A 24,287-nucleotide genomic window follows, 5' to 3' on the forward strand; every position below is an offset into this window, starting at 1 on the left:
ATGCTGGGAGTTGTAGTTCTGTAACATCTGGCCCTTCAGATGTTGCAGAACTACAACTCCCAGCATGCCTGGACAGTTTTGGCATACTGGGAGTTGTAGTTTTGCAACATCTGGAAGGGCACAGATTGGGAACCACTGTATTAGTGGTCTGCAAACTGTAGTCATCCAGATGTTGCACAACTACAACTCCAAGCATGCTGGGAGTTGTAGTTCGGCAACATCTGGCTCTAAAGATGTTGCCGAACTACTACTTCCAGCATGCCAGAATGTTTGGGAGTAGTGGTTTTGCAACAACTGGAGGCACACTGGTTGGGAAACATTGTCTGTTTCCTAACTCAGTGTTTCCCAACCCGTGTGCCTCCAGCTGTTGCAAAACTATAACTACCAGCATGCACTGATAGACTGTGCATGCTGGGAGTTGTAGTTTTGCAACAGCTGGAGATCCCCCCTCCCTTTGAATGTACAGGGTACATTCACATGGGCAGGGGCTTACAGTGAGTATCAGTCTGGAAGTTTGCGATGCAGCAAATTTTGCGTGGCAGCTCAAACTCGCAGCGGGAAACTCGCTGTAATCCCCCGCCCGTGTGACTGTACCCTAAAAACACTACACTACACTAACACAAAATAAAAAGTAAAAAACACTATATATACACATACCCCTACACAGCCCCCCTCCCCAATAAAAATGAAAAACTTCTGGTACGCCACTGTTTCCAAAATGGAGCCTCCAGCTGTTGCAAAACAACAACTCCCAGTATTGCCGGACAGCCGTTAACTGTCCATTCATGCTGGGAGTTTTGCAACAGCTGGAGGCACCCTGTTTGGGAATCACTGGTGTAGAATACCCCTATGTCCACCCCTATGCAAATCCCTAATTCAGGCCTCAAATGCGCATGGCGCTCTCACTTTGGAGCCCTGTCATATTTCAAGGCAACAGTTTAGGGCCACATATGGGGTATCGCCGTACTCAGGAGAAATTGCCTAACAAATTTTGGGGGGCTTTTTCTCCTTTCACCCCTTATGAAAAGGTGAAGTTGGGGTCTACACCAGCATGTTAGTGTAAAAAAATAAATTTTTTACACTAACATGCTGGTGTTGCCCTATACTTTTCATTTTGACAAGAGGTTAAAGGGAATAAAGCCCCCCAAAATTTGTAATGCAATTTCTCCCGACTACGGAGATACCCCATATGTGGGTGCAAAGTGCTCTGGGGGCGCACAACAAGGCCCAGAAGGGAGAGTGCGCCATGTACATTTGAGGTGATTTGCACAGGGGTGGCTGATTGTTACAGCGGTTTTGACAAACGCAAAAAAAAAAAAAAAAACACATGTGACCCCATTTCAGAAACTACACCCCTCACGGAATGTAATGAGGGGTGCAGTGAGAATTTACACCCCACAGGTGTCTGGCAGATCTTTGGAACAGTGGGCTGTGCAAATAAAAAATTTTGTACAGCCCACTCTTTCAAAGATCTGACAGACACCAGTGGGGGGTAAATGCTCACTGTACCCCTTGTTACGTTACTCAAGGGGTCTAGTTTCCAAAATGGTATGCCATGCGGTGGTTATTTTGCTGTCCTGGCACCATAGGGGCTTCCTAAATGCGACATGCCCCCGAGTAAAATTTGCTCTCAAAAAGCCAAATATGACTCCTTCTCTTCTGAGCATTGTAGTTCGCCCCTAGTGCGCTTCAGGTCAACTTATGGGGTACCTCCATACTCAGAAAAGATGGGGTTACAAATTTTGGGTTGTATTTTCTGCTATTAACCCTTGCAAAAATGTGAAATTTAGGGGGAATTTGGGATTTTTTTTACATATGCAAAAGTCGTGAAACACCTGTGGGGTATTAAGGCTCACTTTATTCCTTGTTACGTTCCTCAAGGGGTCTAGTTTCCAAAATGGTATGCCATGTGGGCACCATAGGGGCTTCCTAAATGCAACATGCCCCCCAAAAACCATTTCAGAAAAACGTACTCTCCAAAATCCCCTTGTCGCTCCTTCGCTTCTGAGCCCTCTACTGCGCCTGCCGAACACTTTACATAGACATATGAGGTATGTGCTTACTCGAGAGAAATTGGGCTACAAAAATAACAATCCATTTCTCCTTTTACCCCTTGTAAAAATTCTAAAATTTGGTCTACAAGAACATGCAAGTGTAAAAAATGAAGATTGTGAATTTTCTCCTTCACTTTGCTGCTATTCCTGTGAAACACCTAAAGGGTTAAAATGCTGACTGAATGTAATTTTGAATACTTTTGGGGGTGCAGTTTTTATAATGGGGTCATTTGTGGGGTATTTCTAAGATGAAGACCCTTCAAATCCACTGCAAACCTGAACTGGTCCCTGAAAAATTGTGATTTTGGAAATTTTGCGAAAAATTTGAAAATTGCTGCTGAACTTTGAAGCCCTCTGGTGTCTTCCAAAAGTAAAAACTCGTCAATTTTATGATGCAAACATAAAGTAGACATATTGTATATGTGAATAAAAAAAATTATTATTTGGAATATCCATTTTCCTTACAAGCAGAGAGCTTCAAATTTAGAAAAATGCAAAATTTTCTAATTTTTCATCAAATTTTGGGATTTTTCACCAAGAAAGGATGCAAGTTACCACAAAATTTTACCACTATGTTAAAGTAGAATATGTCACGAAAAAACAATCTCGGAATCAGAATGATAACTAAAAGCATTCCAGAGTTATTAATGTTTAAAGTGACAGTGGTCAGATGTGCAAAAAATGGCCGGGTCCTAAGGTGTAAAATGGCTGGGTCCTTAAGGGGTTAATGCTGCCTGGAAAATGCTCAAGGCGCATTAACATATAGAGTTTAACCACCTACAAGTATAGGAGTTTAACCACCTACAAGGTGCTCAACCCCAAATGCAGTTGTGCATTTATACTGGGGGAGCAGATCCTGCCCTTGTAGTCCGTTGCTAGGGGCAATCCCCAGCATAAAAATGCATACAATGGAGGATGCCTGCAGTGGACTACAAGTGCCACAATAGAATCCTACACCAGATAAACAGTGTGGATGTGTAACAATTAGAATAATGCAATACAGAAATTTAGGTGCACTACTGTGGTAGATGTATAGAAGGACATTGGCTATCCCTCAACACTGATGTTAAAATTGAGACATTCGCCAGTGTATCCTTATATGAAGGACACACCAGAGCCCGCACACCAACGCCAAGGTTTCTCAAATGGCACGGGACCTAACGCTAACCTACCTGTGCGTAATAAGCAAAAATCAGGGGGCAGTGGGCAATTACAGCAGCATTAGGCCGACATGTAGCCTGCTCCCAGTTCCCTCCAGTGTGACTGAGCACACATACAATGGGAGGAGGGAGAGACAGGCTACAAGCCCCACCCAAGTTGGCTGATATAGGTGCATGGCCTCATAGGTGCAACCTTAATGCTGCCTGGAAAATGCTCAAGGTGCATTAACATATGGAGTTTGACCACCTACAAGTATACATTTTTAAACAACAAAAAACGTGGTCTCAAATGGCTTGAGGTGCTCAACCCCAAATGCAGTTGTGCATTTATACTGGGGGAGCAGATCCTGCCCTTGTAGTCCGTTGCTAGGTGCGATCCCCAGCATATAAATGCATACAATGGAGGATGCCTGCAGTGGACTACAAGTGCCACAATAGAATCCTACACCAGATAAACTGTCACGATGCCGGCTGGCAGGTAGTGGATCCTCTGTGCCAGAGAGGGATTGGCGTGGACCGTGCTAGTGGATCGGTTCTAAGTCACTACTGGTTTTCACCAGAGCCCGCCGCAAAGCGGGATGGTCTTGCTGCGGCGGTAGTGACCAGGTCGTATCCACTAGCAACGGCTCAACCTCTCTGGCTGCTGAAGATAGGCGCGGTACAAGGGAGTAGACAGAAGCAAGGTCGGACGTAGCAGAAGGTCGGGGCAGGCAGCAAGGATCGTAGTCAGGGGCAACGGCAGGAGGTCTGGAACACAGGCTAGGAACACACAAGGAAACGCTTTCACTGGCACGATGGCAACAAGATCCGGCAAGGAAGTGCAGGGGAAGTGAGGTGATATAGGGAAGTGCACAGGTGATCACACTAATTGGAACCACTGCGCCAATCAGCGGCGCAGTGGCCCTTTAAATCGCAAAGACCCGGCGCGCGCGCGCCCTAGGGAGCGGGGCCGCGCGCGCCGGGACAGGACAGATGGAGAGCGAGTCAGGTACGGGAGCCGGGGTGCGCATCGCGAGCGGGCGCTACCCGCATCGCGAATCGCATCCTGGCTGGAGGCGGTATCGCAGCGCCCCGGGTCAGTGGATCTGACCGGAGCGCTGCAGTGAGGAGAGTGTAGCGAGCGCTCCGGGGAGGAGCGGGGACCCGGAGCGCTCGGCGTAACAGTACCCCCCCCCTTGGGTCTCCCCCTCTTCTTAGAGCCTGAGAACCTGAGGAGCAGACTTTTGTCTAGGATATTGTCCTCAGGTTCCCAGGATCTCTCTTCTGGACCACAACCCTCCCAATCCACTAAAAAAAAGGTTTTCCCTCTGACCTTTTTGGATGCCAGAATCTCTTTGACGGAGAAGATGTCCGAGGAGCCGGAAACAGGAGTGGGAGGAACAGATTTGGGAGAGAAACGGTTGATGATAAGTGGTTTAAGAAGAGAAACGTGAAAGGCATTAGGAATACGAAGAGAAGGAGGAAGAAGAAGTTTGTAAGAGACAGGATTAATCTGGCACAAAATTTTGAAAGGACCAAGATAGCGTGGTCCCAACTTGTAGCTAGGGACACGGAAGCGGACATATTTAGCGGAGAGCCATACCTTGTCTCCAGGAGAAAAAATGGGGGGAGCTCTTCTTTTCTTATCCGCGAACTTCTTCATGCGTGAAGAAGCCTGTAAGAGAGAATTTTGGGTCTCTCTCCATATGATGGAAAGATCACGAGAAATTTCATCCACAGCGGGCAGACCAGAGGGCAAGGGGGTAGGGAGGGGGGGAAGAGGGTGACGGCCGTACACCACGAAAAATGGGGATTTGGAGGAAGATTCAGAGACTCTGAAATTATACGAGAATTCGGCCCATGGTAGAAGATCTGCCCAGTCATCCTGGCGGGAGGAAACAAAATGTCGTAAATAATCACCCAAGACCTGGTTAATTCTTTCTACTTGTCCATTGGATTGAGGATGATATGCAGAAGAAAATTTTAATTTAATCTTGAGTTGTTTACAGAGAGCCCTCCAGAATTTAGACACGAATTGGACGCCTCTATCCGAGACGATCTGCGTAGGCAACCCGTGAAGACGAAAAATGTGTACAAAAAATTGTTTAGCCAACTGAGGCGCTGAAGGAAGACCAGGAAGAGGGATGAAATGTGCCATTTTGGAGAATCGATCAACGACCACCCAAATAACAGTTTTGCCATGGGAAGGGGGTAAGTCAGTAATAAAATCCATACCAATCAGAGACCAAGGCTGTTCGGGGACAGGCAGAGGATGAAGAAAACCAGCGGGCTTCTGGCGAGGAGTCTTATCCCGGGCACAGATAGTGCAGGCTCGCACAAAGTCCACAACATCCGTCTCTAGAGTCGGCCACCAATAGAAGCGAGAGATGAGTTGCACAGATTTCTTGATGCCCGCATGACCTGCGAGATGGGAGGAGTGACCCCATTTGAGGATTTCGAGGCGTTGGCGTGGAGAAACAAAGGTCTTTCCTGGAGGAGTTTGCCTGATGGAGGCTGGAGAAGTGGAAATCAGGCAGTCAGGAGGAATGATGTGTTGCGGAGAGAGTTCAACTTCAGAAGCATCCGAGGAACGAGAGAGAGCATCGGCCCTAATGTTCTTATCGGCAGGCCGAAAGTGAATTTCAAAATTAAATCGGGCAAAGAACAGAGACCACCTGGCCTGGCGAGGATTCAGCCGTTGGGCAGACTGGAGGTAGGAGAGGTTCTTGTGATCGGTGTAAATAATAACTGGAAATCTTGATCCCTCCAGCAGATGCCTCCATTCCTCAAGTGCTAATTTAATGGCTAGAAGCTCTCGATCCCCGATGGAGTAGTTCCTCTCCGCCGGAGAGAAGGTCCTAGAAAAAAAACCACAAGTAACAGCATGCCCGGAAGAATTTTTTTGTAGAAGGACAGCTCCAGCTCCCACTGAGGAGGCATCAACCTCCAATAGGAAGGGTTTAGATGGGTCAGGTCTGGAGAGCACGGGAGCAGAAGAAAAGGCAGACTTGAGCCGTTTAAAGGCGTCTTCCGCTTGAGGAGGCCAAGACTTGGGATCGGCATTTTTTTTGGTTAAAGCCACGATAGGAGCCACAACGGTAGAAAAATGTGGAATAAATTGCCTGTAATAATTGGCGAACCCCAAAAAACGTTGGATAGCACGGAGTCCGGAGGGGCGTGGCCAATCTAAGACGGCAGAGAGTTTGTCTGGATCCATTTGTAGTCCCTGGCCAGAGACCAAGTATCCTAGGAAAGGAAGAGATTGGCATTCAAACAGACATTTCTCTATTTTGGCATAGAGTTGATTGTCACGAAGTCTCTGAAGAACCATACGGACATGCTGGCGGTGTTCTTCTAGATTGGCAGAAAAAATCAGGATATCGTCCAGATATACAACAACACAGGAGTATAAGAGATCACGAAAAATTTCATTAACAAAGTCTTGGAAGACGGCAGGGGCGTTGCACAGGCCAAAGGGCATGACCAGATACTCAAAGTGTCCATCTCTGGTGTTAAATGCCGTTTTCCATTCATCCCCCTCTCTGATGCGGATGAGATTATAAGCACCTCTTAAGTCCAGTTTGGTAAAGATGTGGGCACCTTGGAGGCGATCAAAGAGTTCAGAGATGAGGGGTAGGGGGTAGCGGTTCTTAACCGTGATTTTATTAAGACCGCGGTAGTCAATGCAAGGACGTAGAGAGCCATCTTTTTTGGACACAAAGAAAAATCCGGCTCCGGCAGGAGAGGAGAATTTACGGATAAAGCCCTTTTTTAAATTTTCCTGGACGTATTCAGACATGGCAAGAGTCTCTGGGGCGGACAGAGGATAAATTCTGCCCCGGGGTGGAGTAGTGCCCGGGAGGAGGTCGATAGGACAATCATAAGGCCTGTGAGGAGGTAGAGTCTCAGCTTGTTTTTTGCAAAAAACATCCGCAAAGTCCACATAGGCCTTAGGGAGACCGGTTACAGGAGGAACCACAGAGTCACGGCAAGGGTTACTGGGAACCGGTTTTAGGCAGTCCTTGGAACAAGAGGGCCCCCAACTCTTGATCTCCCCAGTGGACCAATCCAGGGTTGGGGAATGAAGTTGAAGCCAGGGAAGTCCAAGGAGAATTTCAGAAGTGCAATTGGGGAGGACCAAAAGTTCAATCTTCTCGTGATGAGATCCGATGCACATTAGAAGGGGCTCCGTGCGGAAACGTATGGTACAGTCCAATCTTTCATTGTTTACACAATTGATGTAGAGGGGTCTGGCGAGACTGGTCACCGGGATGTTGAACCTGTTGACGAGGGAGGCCAAAATAAAATTTCCTGCAGATCCGGAGTCCAAGAAGGCCATAGTAGAGAAGGAGAAGGCAGAGGCAGATATCCGCACAGGCACAGTAAGACGTGGAGAAGCAGAGTAGACATCAAGGACTGTCTCACCTTTGTGCGGAGTCAGCGTACGTCTTTCCAGGCGGGGAGGACGGATAGGACAATCCTTCAGGAAGTGTTCGGTACTAGCACAGTACAGGCAGAGATTCTCCATGCGGCGTCGTGTCCTCTCTTGAGGTGTCAGGCGAGACCGGTCGACCTGCATAGCCTCCACGGCGGGAGGCACAGGAACAGATTGCAGGGGACCAGAGGAGAGAGGAGCCGGGGAGAAAAAACACCTCGTGCGAACAGAGTCCATATCCTGGCGGAGCTCCTTACGCCTTTCGGAAAAACGCATGTCAATGCGAGTGGCTAGGTGAATGAGTTCATGTAGATTAGCAGGGATTTCTCGTGCGGCCAGAACATCTTTAATGTTGCTGGATAGGCCTTTTTTAAAGGTCGCGCAGAGGGCCTCATTATTCCAGGATAATTCTGAAGCAAGAGTACGGAATTGTACGGCATACTCGCCAACGGAAGAATTACCCTGGACCAGGTTCAACAGGGCAGTCTCAGCAGAAGAGGCTCGGGCAGGTTCCTCAAAGACACTTCGAATTTCCGAGAAGAAGGAGTGTACAGAGGCAGTGACGGTGTCATTGCGGTCCCAGAGCGGTGTGGCCCAAGACAGGGCTTTTCCAGACAGAAGGCTGACTACGAAAGCCACCTTAGACCTTTCAGTGGGAAACTGGTCCGACATCATCTCCAAGTGCAGGGAACATTGGGAAAGAAAGCCACGGCAAAACTTGGAGTCCCCATCAAATTTATCCGGCAAGGATAGTCGTAGACCAGAAGCGGCCACTCGCTGCGGAGGAGGTGCAGGAGCTGGCGGAGGAGATGATTGCTGAAGCTGTGGTAGTAACTGCTGTAGCATAACGGTCAGTTGAGACAGCTGTTGGCCTTGTTGCGCTATCTGTTGTGACTGCTGGGCGACCACCGTGGTGAGGTCAGCGACAACTGGCAGAGGAACTTCAGCGGGATCCATGGCCGGATCTACTGTCACGATGCCGGCTGGCAGGTAGTGGATCCTCTGTGCCAGAGAGGGATTGGCGTGGACCGTGCTAGTGGATCGGTTCTAAGTCACTACTGGTTTTCACCAGAGCCCGCCGCAAAGCGGGATGGTCTTGCTGCGGCGGTAGTGACCAGGTCGTATCCACTAGCAACGGCTCAACCTCTCTGGCTGCTGAAGATAGGCGCGGTACAAGGGAGTAGACAGAAGCAAGGTCGGACGTAGCAGAAGGTCGGGGCAGGCAGCAAGGATCGTAGTCAGGGGCAACGGCAGGAGGTCTGGAACACAGGCTAGGAACACACAAGGAAACGCTTTCACTGGCACGATGGCAACAAGATCCGGCAAGGAAGTGCAGGGGAAGTGAGGTGATATAGGGAAGTGCACAGGTGATCACACTAATTGGAACCACTGCGCCAATCAGCGGCGCAGTGGCCCTTTAAATCGCAAAGACCCGGCGCGCGCGCGCCCTAGGGAGCGGGGCCGCGCGCGCCGGGACAGGACAGACGGAGAGCGAGTCAGGTACGGGAGCCGGGGTGCGCATCGCGAGCGGGCGCTACCCGCATCGCGAATCGCATCCCGGCTGGAGGCGGTATCGCAGCGCCCCGGGTCAGTGGATCTGACCGGAGCGCTGCAGTGAGGAGAGTGTAGCGAGCGCTCCGGGGAGGAGCGGGGACCCGGAGCGCTCGGCGTAACATAAACAGTGTGGATCTGTAACAATTAGAATAATGCAATACAGAAATTTAGGTGCACTACTGTGGTAGATGTATACAATTACATTGGCTATCCCTCAACACTGATGTTAAAATTGAGACATTCACCAGTGTATCCTTATATGAAGGACACACCAGAGCCCGCACACCAACGCCAAGGTTTCTCAAATGGCACGGGACCTAACGCTAACCTACCTGTGCGTAATAAGCAAAAACCAGGGGCCGGTGGGCAATTACAGCAGCATTAGGCCGACATGCAGCCTGCTCCCAGTTCCCTCCAGTGTGACTGAGCACACATACAATGGAAGGAGGGAGAGAGGCTACAAGCCCATCCAACTTGGCTGATATAGGTGCATGGCCTCACAGGTGCAACCTTAATGCTGCCTGGAAAATGCTCAAGGCGCATTAACATATGGAGTTTTACCACCTCCAAGTATACATCTTTAAACAACAACAAAAAACATGGTCTCAAATGACTGGAGGTGCTCAACCCCAAATGCGGTTGTGCATATATACTGGGGGAGCAGATCCTGCCCTTGTAGTCCATTGCTAGGGGCAATCCCCAACATAAAAATGCATACAATGGAGGATGCCTGCAGTGGACTACAAGTGCCACAATATAATCCTACACCAGATAAACGGTGTGGATGTGTAACAATTAGAATAATGCAATACAGAAATTTAGGTGCACTACTGTGGAAGATGTATAGAATGACATTGGCTATCCCTCAACACTGATGTTAAAATTGAGACATTTGCCAGTGTATCCTTATATGAAGGACACACCAGAGCCCGCACACCAACGCCAAGGTTTCTCAAATGGCACGGGACCTAACGCTAATCCTACCTGTGCGTGATAAGCAAAAACCAGGGGCCAGTGGGCAATTATAGCAGCATTAGGCCGACATGCAGCCTGCTCCCCACAGAAGTGCCCAGATGTCAACCCATACACTCTGCACATGGCCTCTGCAACCAGTGCACTAGTTGTGAGTTCTGCTGAGTGAAATATGAAAAACTGTCAGAGCTCCATTTGAATAGTTATCTGATCCTATGTGCATTTAACCTTTTCTATGTTGATTGTGTATAATACTGTATTTCTTCATGCTGCTGAGATTGCAGAAACATCACACAAACATTAGTTCCTTTCTAAACTAGCTTAAACCAATGAATTAATTCATATTCACGGCTCTCTGCTAAAAGCAGAGTAGACCCTGGCAAAAGTCTATAAAACCCTTGTTATCTTGTTAGCAAATTGAGTAGGGAGTATTGAACATAGCAAGAAAAGTAGAGCAAGAGCGCAAGCAAGAGAAGATCGAAATAGGTGCCAAGGCCTATCCAGGGACATGTAGGGCCAAGCTTGGTTTCTATGCATAACTTGTAAAGACACCCTGTGCACCTGCTTTGCCCTGGCTCAAGGAATGTTTTCTCCTGTGACTTTCGATAGGAAGTCCAGTATTATGCCTGATAGGGTAAAATTTAGTCAAGGACAGCTTAACAACCGAAAACTTTGGTGGACCTTCAGTCAGGTTCGGACCTCTTCTTACCATTGGGAGCAAACCAAAGTGATTACTTACCATCTTAGGCACCCTAAACATCTCAGGAACTAACTCAGTACTTCTCCTGACTTTCATGGATTAACTCTGCATCAACCACACCACCTGTTTTTGTTCTGCTTACGCTGGAACTGAAAATTTGCCTCCATATATGGATGAAGTAAAGTTACCAGTTGAACTGCACTGATCTTTGGCATTGTTCTTTTATCTCCCAGCAACTAAGCTATACACCACCATAACATCAAGGACACTCTCATGCATCTCCCATCAGGCATTGTGAGTAAAATCTAGGACTAGGGGATTAAAATATCCCACAACATCTGTAAACCCCCCTATTTTGAGGCAAGTTTGCTGCAGTAGAATTTCATTGAATACTCTCATGCAAGTAAGGATGTATCCAATAGAAACCTAAAGAAGACTAAAGGGGTACTCCACCCCTAGACATCTTACCCCCTATCCAAGGGATCGCGGGGGGTCCCACCACTGGGAACCCCCGCAATCTCTTTTGCAGCACCCCCTGTCATCTGGTGTTCAGAGCAAGCTTCACTCTGTGCCTGATGACTGGCAATGCAGGGGCGGTAGATCATGACATCATGGCCCCACCCCTTTTGATGTCACGCTCCACCTTAATGCAAGTCTATTAGAAGGGCGTGGTGGCCATCACACCCCCTCCCATAGACTTGCATTGATGGGGCGGGCAGTGATGCAACGAGGGGTGGGGCCATGACGCCCCTGCATCACCAGTCATCAGGCAGGGATCGAAGCTTGCTCTGTGCACCAGATGACAGGGGGTTCTGCAGGAGAGATTGCAGGGGTTCCCAGCGGTGTCTGATCATGTTCCCCCTGCGATCAGACATCTTATCCCCTATCCTTTAAATAGGTGATAAGATATCTAGGTGCAGAGTACCCCTCTTAAACAAATACTTTTGGTAGGCAGAAGCTGGAGGGTAAGGACTATAGGTTGAGCCAGTTTTATTAATTTGTTGCTCACCTCTATTATTTAGGCCTCAGACTTCCCACACCACACAAAGCATAAATGGGCTCAACCAGTTTTCCTTCGCTTGGGCAGATGTTAGTAAATAATTGTTTTGTTCTGTTATTTCTATGTATGTTACTTATGTGTTTTATGGTACCTTTAAGGGAGGAGCAGTGCACCCCATGTGACCCTGCCTGCCAATGGGAACCCCTAAATTCAAGTACATATAGTGTAGTGGGGGGAGTTGTCACAGTTCAGTTTATCTTAGAGCTGTGAGCAGAGCACAAGTGTGGTAAAGGTGTGAGGTGTGTGGAGAAGCTCTAAGGGAAGGTCTAGATCAAATCTACTTTATCTGGTCATTCTACAAGGATCACCAGTACCCATAATACCATCTGCACCCTGCTCCGTAAAGACAGTTATCCGTAACCAGACGTTGGTGTGTTCCTTGCCTGGCCCAGGAGAAGCTGTCTCCAGCCTCACACCATGTATAGGCTAACTGTGCCCTGGCATCACAAAGTGATTAGGTATTTCCCTACACCACCCGTGGTACCACAATCTTCAGCTAGACAGAAGTAGTCTTCTTCTAAACTTCTAAGAACAGTTGCAAAATAGTCTTGCACTCAGCAAAACATTGCACATGATTTTCCCTAGAGATGTTACAGACTGGCATGACTGTTACTTATCCTTTCCCTGCTCACTTGGGCTGATATCTTATAAAGCTGGTCTGACAGCTCATTCCTTGACTGCATAGCAGTATACATTGGCCCTGCGTTTAGGACCTCCTGTGTTTTAGCAGTGAGTCTCGAAACCCCCTTTCTCAGACATGAAGGGTGCCAGTGCATGTATTTTGACAAGAATCCATGCCCAGAATCCATTCTGTTGCCCTTATATAAATTAAACCTGATGGCGGCCCAGCCTCAACTTTTTTAGTTAATGGTGTTTCCCAGTGCATAAAACAGCCTTATGAGCAGGAAAACACATCTCCATGATGTGCAGACCCATGACACATATGCATAAAGAACTGTATAATAAAATATGTAAAACATAATTAGCAGCAATCTGTTATACCTTATCTACACTAGTGCAGCCTTTAGTTATATGCCCATAGCCACATACCACATACTCAATGGCAAACTTAAAGAATACCTGCCAAATGTCACAAAAAAAGTTATGTGTTACTCAGTATCTAATACTGATCATATATATATATATATATATATATATATATATATATATATATATGCAAAGTAAAAAAAAAGTTGCACTGGACACCAATTGTTTTTGCTCAGATTCTTATTTTTATTATTATTCCGCCACGGACTTCAAATGCTTATATCTGCTGCACTGTTACTCCAGAACACATGTGACTTGGCATAGTTGTAGACCCATGAGCTGTGCATAATCTTATGTAATATAAAGGTCATAGGTCACATGGTAAGGCCGATGGTAATTGCCTAATATTGTACAAACATCCTCTTCTCTGAAACCGTTTGTTAGAATAACATATAATTTGGCAGACATGTTCATGGTTACCTCCTGTACCAAGGTTGTTATAGCTGGTTTATTTGCATAATCATTATGTCCATCGCTCACCAATAAGATTTAGATAGCATTAATATTAATGCGCAATTCTTTTTAAATGTGTGTAATATCTACACTGTTAATTAAAAATGTATGTTTGTTTGTACAATGGTAGAGTACTCTATTGTGCTTTCGATTTTTATAACATAAAGGTCATAGTTCACATGAGTAGGCAGCCATATTGTTTTAGGGGCCAATATTCAGTGCTATATGCAAAGCCATATCTTTCTAAAACCATTAAAGATACAGATGTGCAAATAGCCGTGTATGCTTACACTGTGACCTAGACACATATATGTTTGTTTGTGGTCATTCAACCTTATGGTTCGGCAGCCATATTGAATAATGTAAATATCATCAATTATTCCTATTATTTCTATGGGGCTTTATGTAATATTCCTGTAAGTGCCTCAATATTACTTCAAAACTGTTATCAATTGTGGTACAGAAAGTAATCACAAGATACTGCAACTTTTTTTGATCTTGCATCTGTATCACTGGACTAATACTGTGGAAATGTAGAGAGAAAAGAAGACCGCGAACGGCGCCTGGTGTATTACCCTTAGGATGGATATAAAAAAGTGTAGCACCTTATAGGTGGCCACTCACCTTGGAGTGGAGGATAAATTGCATATCACCTCTGATAGAGGTATAAAGGTGGAGCAGGCTGCTCAGCCGGAGGGTCCTCAGGAATCAGGAGATCCTGTCCTGTAGTAGCATGCGAAGAGAATAGGAAAAAAGGGACCAGCGGATTCCAGGCGCTGCTTGCTCAAACACCATAGGCAGAGGTTAATAGTCACTATTAACCTCTGCCTATGGTGTTTGAGCAAGCAGCGCCTGGAATCCGTTGGTCCCTTTTTTCCTATTCTCTTCACTGGACTAATACGGCTACTCAAATTTACTATATAATTTTATTGTGTCTAGCATCTATATTTCTCTCACAAATACCTTTTTGTTGTTGTTCACTTTGTTTGATCATCCTGTGATTTGGAGGGGGTGTGTCCCTCACTCTGCATAACTTATCTTCATTCCTGAGTCCTGGCTCTCTTCATCCAATCAATGCAGGCTATTCTGTAACCCCCTCCTCTCTGCTGCAGTGTGATAGGACAGGAGTGAGCACAGGGAGTGCTTGTCTCTCCCTCACTTATGTTAGGATTCGGCAGGCTGGATGTGGATCCTCTGTGTCAGCGAGGGATTGGCGTGGACCGTGTCGGTGGACCAGTTCTAGGTTGCTACTGGTATTCACCAGAGCCCGCCGCAAAGCGGGATGGTCTTGCTGTGGCGGTAGCAAACAGGCCATATCCACCGGCAATGGCTAAACCTCGCTGACTGTTGAAAAGGCGTGGGACAGAAGGACTAGACAGAGGCAAGGTCAGAAGTAGCAGAAGGTCGGGGCAGGCGGCAAGGTTCATAGTCAATGGAGATAGCAAGAGGTCAGGAACACTGGTAAGGCAAACACTGTAAACGCTTTCACTAGGCACAAGGGCAACAAGATCCGGCCAGGAAGGGAAGGGGAAGTGAGGTTATATAGACAGGTGCACAGGTGGAAATTAATCAGACTGATTGGGCCAGGCACCAATCATTGGTGCACTGGCCCTTTAACCCCTTAAAGACCAAGGACGTACCGGTACGTCCTTGGTCCTGCTCTTCTGATATAACGCGGGGTTACACAGTAACCCCGCGTCATATCATGGCGGGCCCGGCGTCATAGTGAAGCCGGGACCCGCCTCTAATAGCTATTAACCCTTTAGCCGTGCGCTCAAAGCTGAGCCGCGCGGCTAAAAGTGAAAGTGAAAGTTCCCGGCTAGCTCAGTCGGGCTGTTCGGGATAGCCGCGGCTAATCGCGGCATCCCGAACAGCTGACAGGACAGCGGGAGGGCCCCTTCCTGCCTCCTCGCTGTCCGATCGCCGAATGACTGCTCAGTGCCTGAGATCCAGGCATGAGCAGTCATCCGGCAGAATCGTTGATCACTGGTTTCTTATGAGAAACCAGTGATCAACATAGAAGATCAGTGTGTGCAGTGTTATAGGTCCCTAAAGTGAAAAAAAAAAGTGAATAAAGATCATTTAACTCCTCCCCTATTAAAAGTTTGAATCACCCCCCTTTTCCAATAAAAAAAAAAACACAGTGTAAATAAAAATTAAAATAAACATATGTGGTATCACCGCGTGCGGAAATGTCCGAATTATAAAAATATATCATTAATTAAACCGCTCGGTCAATGGCGTGCGCGCAAAAAAATTCCAAAGTCCAAAATAGTGCATTTTTGGTCACTTTTTATATCATTTAAAAATGAATAAAAAGTGATCAATAAGTCCTATCAATGCAAAAATGGTACCGTTAAAACTTCAGATCACGGCGCAAAAAATGAGCCCTCATACCGCCCCATACACGGAAAAATAAAAAAGTTATAGGGGTCAGAAGATGACAATTTTAAACGTATTAATTTTCCTGCATGTAGTTATGATTTTTTCCAGAAGTCCGACAAAATCAAACCTATATAAGTAGGGTATCATTTTAATCGTATGGACCTACAGAATACATATCAGGTGTCATTTTTACCGAAAAATGTACTACGTAGAAACGGAAGCCCCCAAAATTTACAAAACAGCGTTTTTTTTTTCAATTTTGTCGCACAATGATTTTTTTTCCCGCTTCACCATAGATTTTTGGGCAAAATGACTGATGTCATTACAAAGTAGAATTGGTGGCGCAAAAAATAAGCCATCATATGGATTTTTAGGTGTAAATTTGAAAGAGTTATGATTTTTTAAAGGCAATGAGCAAAAAACGAAAATGCAAAAACGGAAAAACCTCCGGTCCTTAAGGGGTTAAATCTTATTGAGCTGGCGCGCGCCCTAAGGAGCGGAGCCGCGTGCGCCAGGACGTGACAGCCGGGGACCGGGACAGGTGAGTGACTTGGGATGCGATTCGCGAGCGGGCGCGTCCCGCTATGCGAATCGCATCCCCGCCGGAAGTCAGTGCAGTGCTCCCGGTCAGCGGGTCTGACCGAAGCGCTGCAGAGAGAGGAACGCCGCGAGCACTCTGGGGAGGAGCAGGGACCCGGAGCGCTCGGCGTAACAACTTACTGGATTTTGTCCATGCTTGTGCTTCAGCTTGGACAAAGGTAATACTGCAGCCGGACATGACTGTATTCCGAATGGTATGGGGTGTTTTTTTTGTTTGTTTTTTTAAGCCATGTTTTCTATAAAAAGGAAATACAATTTTCTAATAAGTTATATTAGAAAGGTTAATGTTTTGCCAAGATGTACAACATATAAAAAGTTTTTGAATCTGACAGTGTACATTTATGCGGAAATATACAGTGAAGACAAAGGTACCCTTGATAGCAGGTATGATGGTGGGAACCACAGCCATGTGAGGTTGAAGAGTATTTTTATTTTAACTATGAGGCACACTTACTTTAATGGCTCTATTATTATTCTTAAAAACCTTAATAATGAAAAGAAAAAATGATATTACAACTAAACCACAACCCCAATGATAAGACTAAGAGGGACAATGTACATAAAAGGCCATAGAGCAGTGTTGTCCTGTGACTCCAGACAGCGAGTTCAATCTTCTGGGGTGAATGTAACTTCACTGCACCAGTCTGGATATATCCTGCAACATGTGAAAGGGAATTACTTAGTCCATGTAACACAAGATTTGTAAGTGGAGGCTGAAGACAGCACATTCATTTGCTTGGCATCTATTCCCCTGTCCCTGTCAGAAACTTATTAACCCCTTCACTGGGTGCAAGTTGTCAAACTACATAATGGAGACTGTAAATGACTGGAACAATCTAAAAATAATAAGAAACAAATAAGTGAATGAAATAAATACATGGGAACAACATGCATAGGCGTAAAACGTTGTTTTTGCAACAGTACCATTTTATGTCATTGCAAATTAGGACTGTAAAAACTTTTTCTGAATCTGCACAAATTTCATGAAAAAAAAACCCAAAACAAAACACTTTTTCCCATTGTGACGTATTCTCTGCATTTCGTTCATGGTGGGAAATAGGAAAAGTGTGTGTTTGCACTGGGGTCGCACTCTTTTTGACAATAGGCTGTTATAGCTCAGGTAGCTCCATGTTGTCATGCTATGCTCCAGCCCACAAACTGTTAAAGCCGCACATCTATAATTGTTCCATAGAAAACTTAACTTCACAAAGTGTGATTTTTTTCTTCTGCTTCCTGCATAAAGAAACATTACCCCCAATAGTTTATATTTAATGCACCTTACCACTTATCTTGTTGCATTTGCTAATATCATATGTATACTCTGGAGATAAAAATAGTGCTAGATGATTAGTTAGGCAAGTTCACTTGACACCATTCCCTATCTGTGACGCTGGGAACCAAGATCTGTATATGGTATGCAACTTAAAGTATATATAAATGGGGCTAACCCTGTGGGGACACTCAGCAAGCGCTCCACTGCCAAGCAGATAGCCTCCCTGCCCAGTCCAAAACACTACAAGGTAAGCAGTTCACATGCAGACACATGGGACTTAGCAGATCAAGGACGGGTCTACAGCAGCAGCAGAAGCCTGGGACTGAAGGATTCAAGAAACAAGGAATATGGGAAATAAGAAGAAAATAAAACAGCACAAAAAAAAATACTTATGCTTTTGCGGATTGAAGAGTGAAGCAAAGCCAATGAAATTTACAAGTTCTTGCAATTTTTTTTTTTTTAATTAATAGAAAGTTTCAATCATTGGCTTAAAAAAATGTAATATTTAATTTATATAAAAGTTTGCATGGTCTGATATAATTGATGTAGGTCACCCAATCACTCTTCAATCAGCAGAAATCTTAAGAACTCCCTGAAGTGGAATATTCAGACTTTTGAGATTTCTCAGTTGCAGAACTGAACTTGTAAGTATGAATTTATATTAAATTTTATGTTTTTTTTTTTTTTACCTGCAGAATCATGTCTATCACTGACATTCTCTCCGCTAAGGACATTGAAGCCGCACTGGCCAGTGTACAGGGTAAGTGACCATTTGTTTTGTAAGGTGCAGCAACAAGTAAAGAAATTGCACATAGATACATATTATTTTTTAATCATGTTGAAATGATGGATGGATAGAAAGATAAGAAAGAGACAATAGATATATATGAGAGATGGATGGATAGATAGATAAATAAATAGATATGAGATATTAGATAGATAGATAGATAGATAAATAGATAGGGAAGAGATGATTGATATATATAAGAGAGATAGATAGATAGATAATATATAGATAAATAGAAGAGAGACAAATAATAGATAGATAAATAATAGATAGACAGATAGATAGCAAAGAAATTTTAGATAGAATAGAGAAAGATATTCGATAGATATAAGGCAGCACTCCAAATATCAATGAAGTAAGCAGGTATTTACCCATCCTATCTTTACAAGGGTGAATAAAGGATTCTTTCTTCTTGTGATTTGGAGTGCAGGGACTTTTTATATTACGAAGAGATATACAGAGGACCCTCCATGACTTGCATCCTATATTTGCTACTGTGGTGCAGCTCTCTTACTTTTTGTAGATAGGTAATAGACGCAGCTGCACTCCAAAGAACACCCAAAAATGAGGGGTTTATTCATCCAACCATGTGCGCCTTGTAAAGACTTCATGGAGGGGGAGACCTTGCACATACCTGAGATAATAAACACCTCCTAGTTGGACGTTGTTTTCAGCGCTGATTCTTCTTTTCTAATGTTTTATGGACTGTCAATGGCTGTGCCCTACTTTATCTAGTTTTTATTGCTACTTTGATGCGATAGATAGATAGATAGATAGATAGATAGATAGATAGATAGGAGATAGAAATACATTTATAAGATTAGATTAATAGACATGAAACTGATAAGTTTTAGAAATTGTTATGCATTAAAGTTTATTGACTTAAAACAACAATGTGTTTTAAACAGATTATCTGCAATAAGCTGCAACAATATATCTAAGTATTATAAAATAAAAGATACATAATATTATCTATTTTTCCCAGCATGAATGCCAAAATGCTAGATAAGTGTGTAAGAGAATGTTCTGGAATATGCACAACATTTTAAAGAATACATAAAGTGGATGTATGAGATTAGACTAGAATGTCTACTTAATTGTCTCACCAAATACAGCGCCACTCTTGTCCTGTGGATGTTATTGCACCTTAACTCTATTCATTTGAAATTGGATACTCTGCAATGCTAAATCCTGCCTATGGACAAGAGGGGCGCTTTTTCTGGGGAAAAAACAGACCTTCTATTCTTATTGAACCATTTTAAAGTCTTATTCTTCTGTATCGAAGATCTATTGAAAATATGCATGTTATTGTTTTTATTTGTTACAGCTGAAAACACCTTTCAGTACAAAACTTTCTTCCAGAAGGTTGGTCTCTCTGGCAAGTCTGCCGATCAGGTCAAGAAGGTCTTCGAAATCCTTGACAGAGACCAGAGTGGATATATTGAGGAAGATGAACTTGCGTAAGAATATAGTTTAAGTACTGTTTCTTACAATATTACATGTAGATTATTTACCTTTTTTTAAACTGAGCATTGTTCATAACTCGAGTGAGAAGGGCGAGCTAGGTTAGCAAGGGCATGTGCCCTGGGTGCCAAGGGGTTGTCAACAAACCTTTCTACATTAGCCAGAGTATTTAGATATAGGGCTAGGACGGTAAACCTATTATTTGCCCCAAGTGATGGAAAGCCTAGACTGACACTGTAGTGGTAGCAATGAAACATGATGCTCACATCTTTCCTTTTTTATTAGACTGTTCCTCCAGAACTTCAAGTCTGGTGCCAGAGCTCTGAATGATGCTGAGACCAAGGCTTTCCTTAAGGCCGGTGACTCTGATGGTGATGGCAAGATTGGAGTAGATGGTAAGGTTTGATATTTCTATATTTTCATTTATATTTTGTTTGCTACCTAATGTTTCGATTAGGTCTTACCACTTCCACTGCATATATAGAAAGGATCTATATGATCTATGGCATTATAGCTATACAATTTTTGGAGAAAACTCCACAATTTTGAAAAAATATAATTAAGGTCCAGAAAAAAATGAAACATTTTAATTTGGGTGCAAATAGCTAAATTTTGGTTTAATTTGATGAAATAATTAAACATTTTTGTTCTCTATTATTTTTCAGAATTCCAGGCTTTGGTAAAGGCATAAACAGCCCAAGACCAAAAAAAAAAATAGAAGACAAGGACTGAATCCCTCAATTTACACCCAACAGGCACCTCATTCATGGCTGTCACTTATTTGTGCATTTTTATACTGTCTCATGGCATTGGTAAAATGCTTGTATGTTAACTTTTTGGGACTATTGAATATCTAACAATGTACAGGTACTCTGCTCATTGATGTTACGTCTTAAATGTTTTTGGATGGCGCTTACTGATTTCAACCAATCACAATGTTCAAGTTGTGGCTGGGAGAAGGAAAAACAAAAATAAAAAATATTTAATTAAAAAAAAAACTCTGGTTTCTTGGTTTATGTTTCTCTTTCTACAGAATGGTAAAAAGACATATATGCTGAGATATTTATATAGAATAGATCTATGGAAAAGGGAGAGAAAAGTGAGACAGTAATGAACAGGTAAATAACAAACAGACAATGAAGTAACAAACACATACATAAAAAATAATGGATAGTTAATATATAGATAAATAGATAGATGAAACCAAAATAATACTCCAGCACTCCAAATGAGTGTTGCAGTATTATTTTGGTTTTATCAAGCTTTGAGTCCTGTGACCTGGGATCCCCTCCTGATTGCACCCACTCTCAAGCCTACTATTTCAGTGTGCTGCTACCTTCTTTTTTGTCTAGATAGATAGATATGAGATAGATAGATAGATGGATATGCAAAGAAGCAGCGGCACACCAATTTCCAAGTGAAAAGAATGGATGGCTTTTATTTCAACCAAACATCTATAGGAGCGACGTTTCGCCTGTCTCACACAGGCATTGTCAAGTGCCTGTGTGAGACAGGCGAAACGTCGCTCCTATAGATGTTTGGTTGAAATAAAAGCCATCCATTCTTTTCACTTGGAAATTGGTGTGCCACTGCTTCTTTGCATAACTACTTTGGACCTGGGACAGGGTTATCCAGCGTGCACCCCCCTTTTCTACGTGTGCTGCCAAAAATTTCTTCTCAATTCTAGATAGATGGATAGATAGATAGATATGAGATAGATAGATATCCAATACAAAGGGTCCCAAAGCACTGCAAATAGTGGAAAAAAATGAACATATTCACCAATGTTTAAATGCAACACTTCAACTGCATTACGCTGTCTTTTTTAAGCATGGCATAATGCCAGTGAAATGTTACATGTGAACATGGGTAAATAAAGTTAACTTTTTCCCACTATTTGAAGTGCTGCTGTACCCTGCTGTGTTCTGGATTGATTAATGCAGCCTGTGACCTGGTCTGCTTGCACTTAACAGTCTGCTTTCATTTTATGGTTGTGCCATGTCCAGTTGCTTTTGCTATAGAAAGCTATATATGAAGATAGACAGACAGATAGATAGATATGAGATAGATAAATATGGGATAGATGATAGATAGATAGATATGCGATAGATATGGGATAGATGATAGATAGATAGATAGATAGATAAAAAGGAGATAATCGCAGCACACAAAAAGAATCTTAGTGCAAAAAAGTGAAATTTATTCCATCTTTAGCAAAATTAAAGTGCAACGTTTCGGTAGTCTCACACCACCATCGTCAGGCATTTGATGCCTGAAGATGGTGGTGTGACACTACTGAAACGTTGCACTTTAATTTTGCTAAAGATGGAATAAATTTCACTTTTTTGCACTGATACTTTTTGTGTGCTGCGATTATCTCCTTTTTTGTTGAAGTTGGGGTCCCTAACCAAGTCTCCTATGACTGCTTGCACCTTTTTATTTTTACTACTTTCCTGACGAATGTGCTGCCTTTTTGGAATTCTAGATAGATAGATAGATAGATAGATATGAGATAGATGGATAGATAGATAGGGAAGAGATGATTGATATATATAAGAGAAAGAGAGAGAGAGATTGATAGATAGATAATATATAGATAAATAGAAGAGAGACAAATAATAGAAAGATAGATAGATAGATAGATAGATAATAGATAGACAGATAGATAACAAAGAGATTTTAGATAGAATAGAGAAAGATATTAGATAGATATAAGGCAGCACTATTGATAGATAGATAGATTGATAGAAATTATATAGATATTTATGAAGATAAAAGAAAAGCGGGCAGCACAACCGGGTTGACTGTGGTGCTAACTGGTTGACTCGGTCCCAAGTCCCAAAAGTATATGTAGAAAGACAGCAGCACTCCAGGGTATACGTGAATAATGTGTGGCTTTATTCACCAAAACATCAGAAGTTGCGACGTTTCAGCCTTCTCACAAGGACTTTGCCTTTGGCTTGACAAAGGCCTTGTGAGAAGGCTGAAATGTCGCAACTTCTGATGTTTTGGTGAATAAAGCCACACATTATTCACGTATACCCTGGAGTGCTGCTGTCTTTCTACATATATTTATGAAGATAGATAGATAGAAATTAGATACTTTTGAAGATAGATAGATAGATAGATAGATAAATAGAAATTAAATGGATATATATATATATATATATATATGAAGATAGAGAGATATAAGAATATATAGATATTAAATAGATAAATATGTTGATAGATACAAATGAGATAGATAGATAGATATGAGATGGATAGAAATTAGATAGCTACATAGACAGACATAGATAGGTAGACAGACCAATAGATAGATATATATGAGATAGATATATAGATAGATATGAGATAGATAGAAATCAGATAGCTACATAGACAGACATAGATAGGTAGATAGACAGATAGATAGATATGAGATAGTTAGATAGATATTAGATAGAAAGATAGATATGAGATAGATATATAGATAGATATATAGATAGACAGAGATAGCTATGAGATGTATAGATGTATAGATAAGAGATAGTGTTTTCTTTCTAAATAGAAGTGATCTCATATGTTACACCGCCTGCAGCTACTACAAGATATTACATTACATGAATGCAGTCTTAAAAGCCAACAGCAATCTTAACATATCGTCCAGCTCTCTTTAAATTATCAGCCATTCCTGAAGAAACAATCTTCTACAATTACTGCCGCTATACCAGGTACCTGTGCCATGGTGAGGATCACAGAGGGATCAGGGCAGTTAGAAGGTACCGAACACTTTTAGATAATGTTTTCTTTCTAACCGGGGTATTTAACTAGCGTTGTTCATGTCCATCATACAACCACTGGAATCTAGCCATTCAAAGAGGAGATTCAGTGTATTGTAAATACGTTTTTTGAAACAAGCCTTCGTAGTAAACCTTTCTTATAAACGTAGAGAAATTACTTATTTCTTACAATATCCAGTTCTCATGCAACCTCGGTCTGCAAAATTCTTCACTGCCCACTGGTCTGTGCTCTCTGATCACGTCTTGAGTTGCAGATAGTGTTTCACTGACAGTCCTGACATGCTGTGGAGTTGCTTGGAACGTGGACTCCGATTGCAATGAGAGTAATCTGGATGAAATATGCTGTGCGAAGCGGATATAGCAGAGGGATAGCATGGAGAGATGTGGGGTCAAAGCTAAAGCAACGGGGTTACTGGGATCCAATAAAGTTCTGATTGGAGGGCTGCATATCTGTTTTCCTTGTTAGGTACACAAGATAAACCTAAGTTTATACACTGTGGGTGGTTGGGGAGTGGGGAGGGAGGGGGGGGGGCAATTAGTGAGAATTGAAATGGCTACTCTAGTAGAAAACAATTTTTTCCC

The 24,287-nt window shown here is 43.3% G+C and overlaps 1 protein-coding gene across 9 annotated transcripts in view; it reads left to right on the plus strand.

The window, feature by feature from the left end:
* Positions 1–20,887, plus strand: part of LOC130285476 (parvalbumin beta-like) — a 179,185-nt gene extending 158,298 nt beyond the window's left edge. For all 9 annotated transcript variants that reach the window (XM_056536917.1, XM_056536918.1, XM_056536920.1 and 6 more), the window contains 4 exons: positions 18,368–18,432; positions 19,787–19,919; positions 20,209–20,318; positions 20,589–20,887. In XM_056536917.1, coding sequence (XP_056392892.1) covers positions 18,372–18,432; positions 19,787–19,919; positions 20,209–20,318; positions 20,589–20,614 — 330 coding nt within the window. In that variant the 5' untranslated portion in view covers positions 18,368–18,371 and the 3' untranslated portion in view covers positions 20,615–20,887. The remainder of the gene's footprint in view (positions 1–18,367; positions 18,433–19,786; positions 19,920–20,208; positions 20,319–20,588) is intronic.
* Positions 20,888–24,287: the final 3,400 nt, after the last annotated feature.

Source organism: Hyla sarda, chromosome 8, assembly GCF_029499605.1.
Source record: "Hyla sarda isolate aHylSar1 chromosome 8, aHylSar1.hap1, whole genome shotgun sequence".
NCBI lineage: Eukaryota > Metazoa > Chordata > Amphibia > Anura > Hylidae > Hyla > Hyla sarda.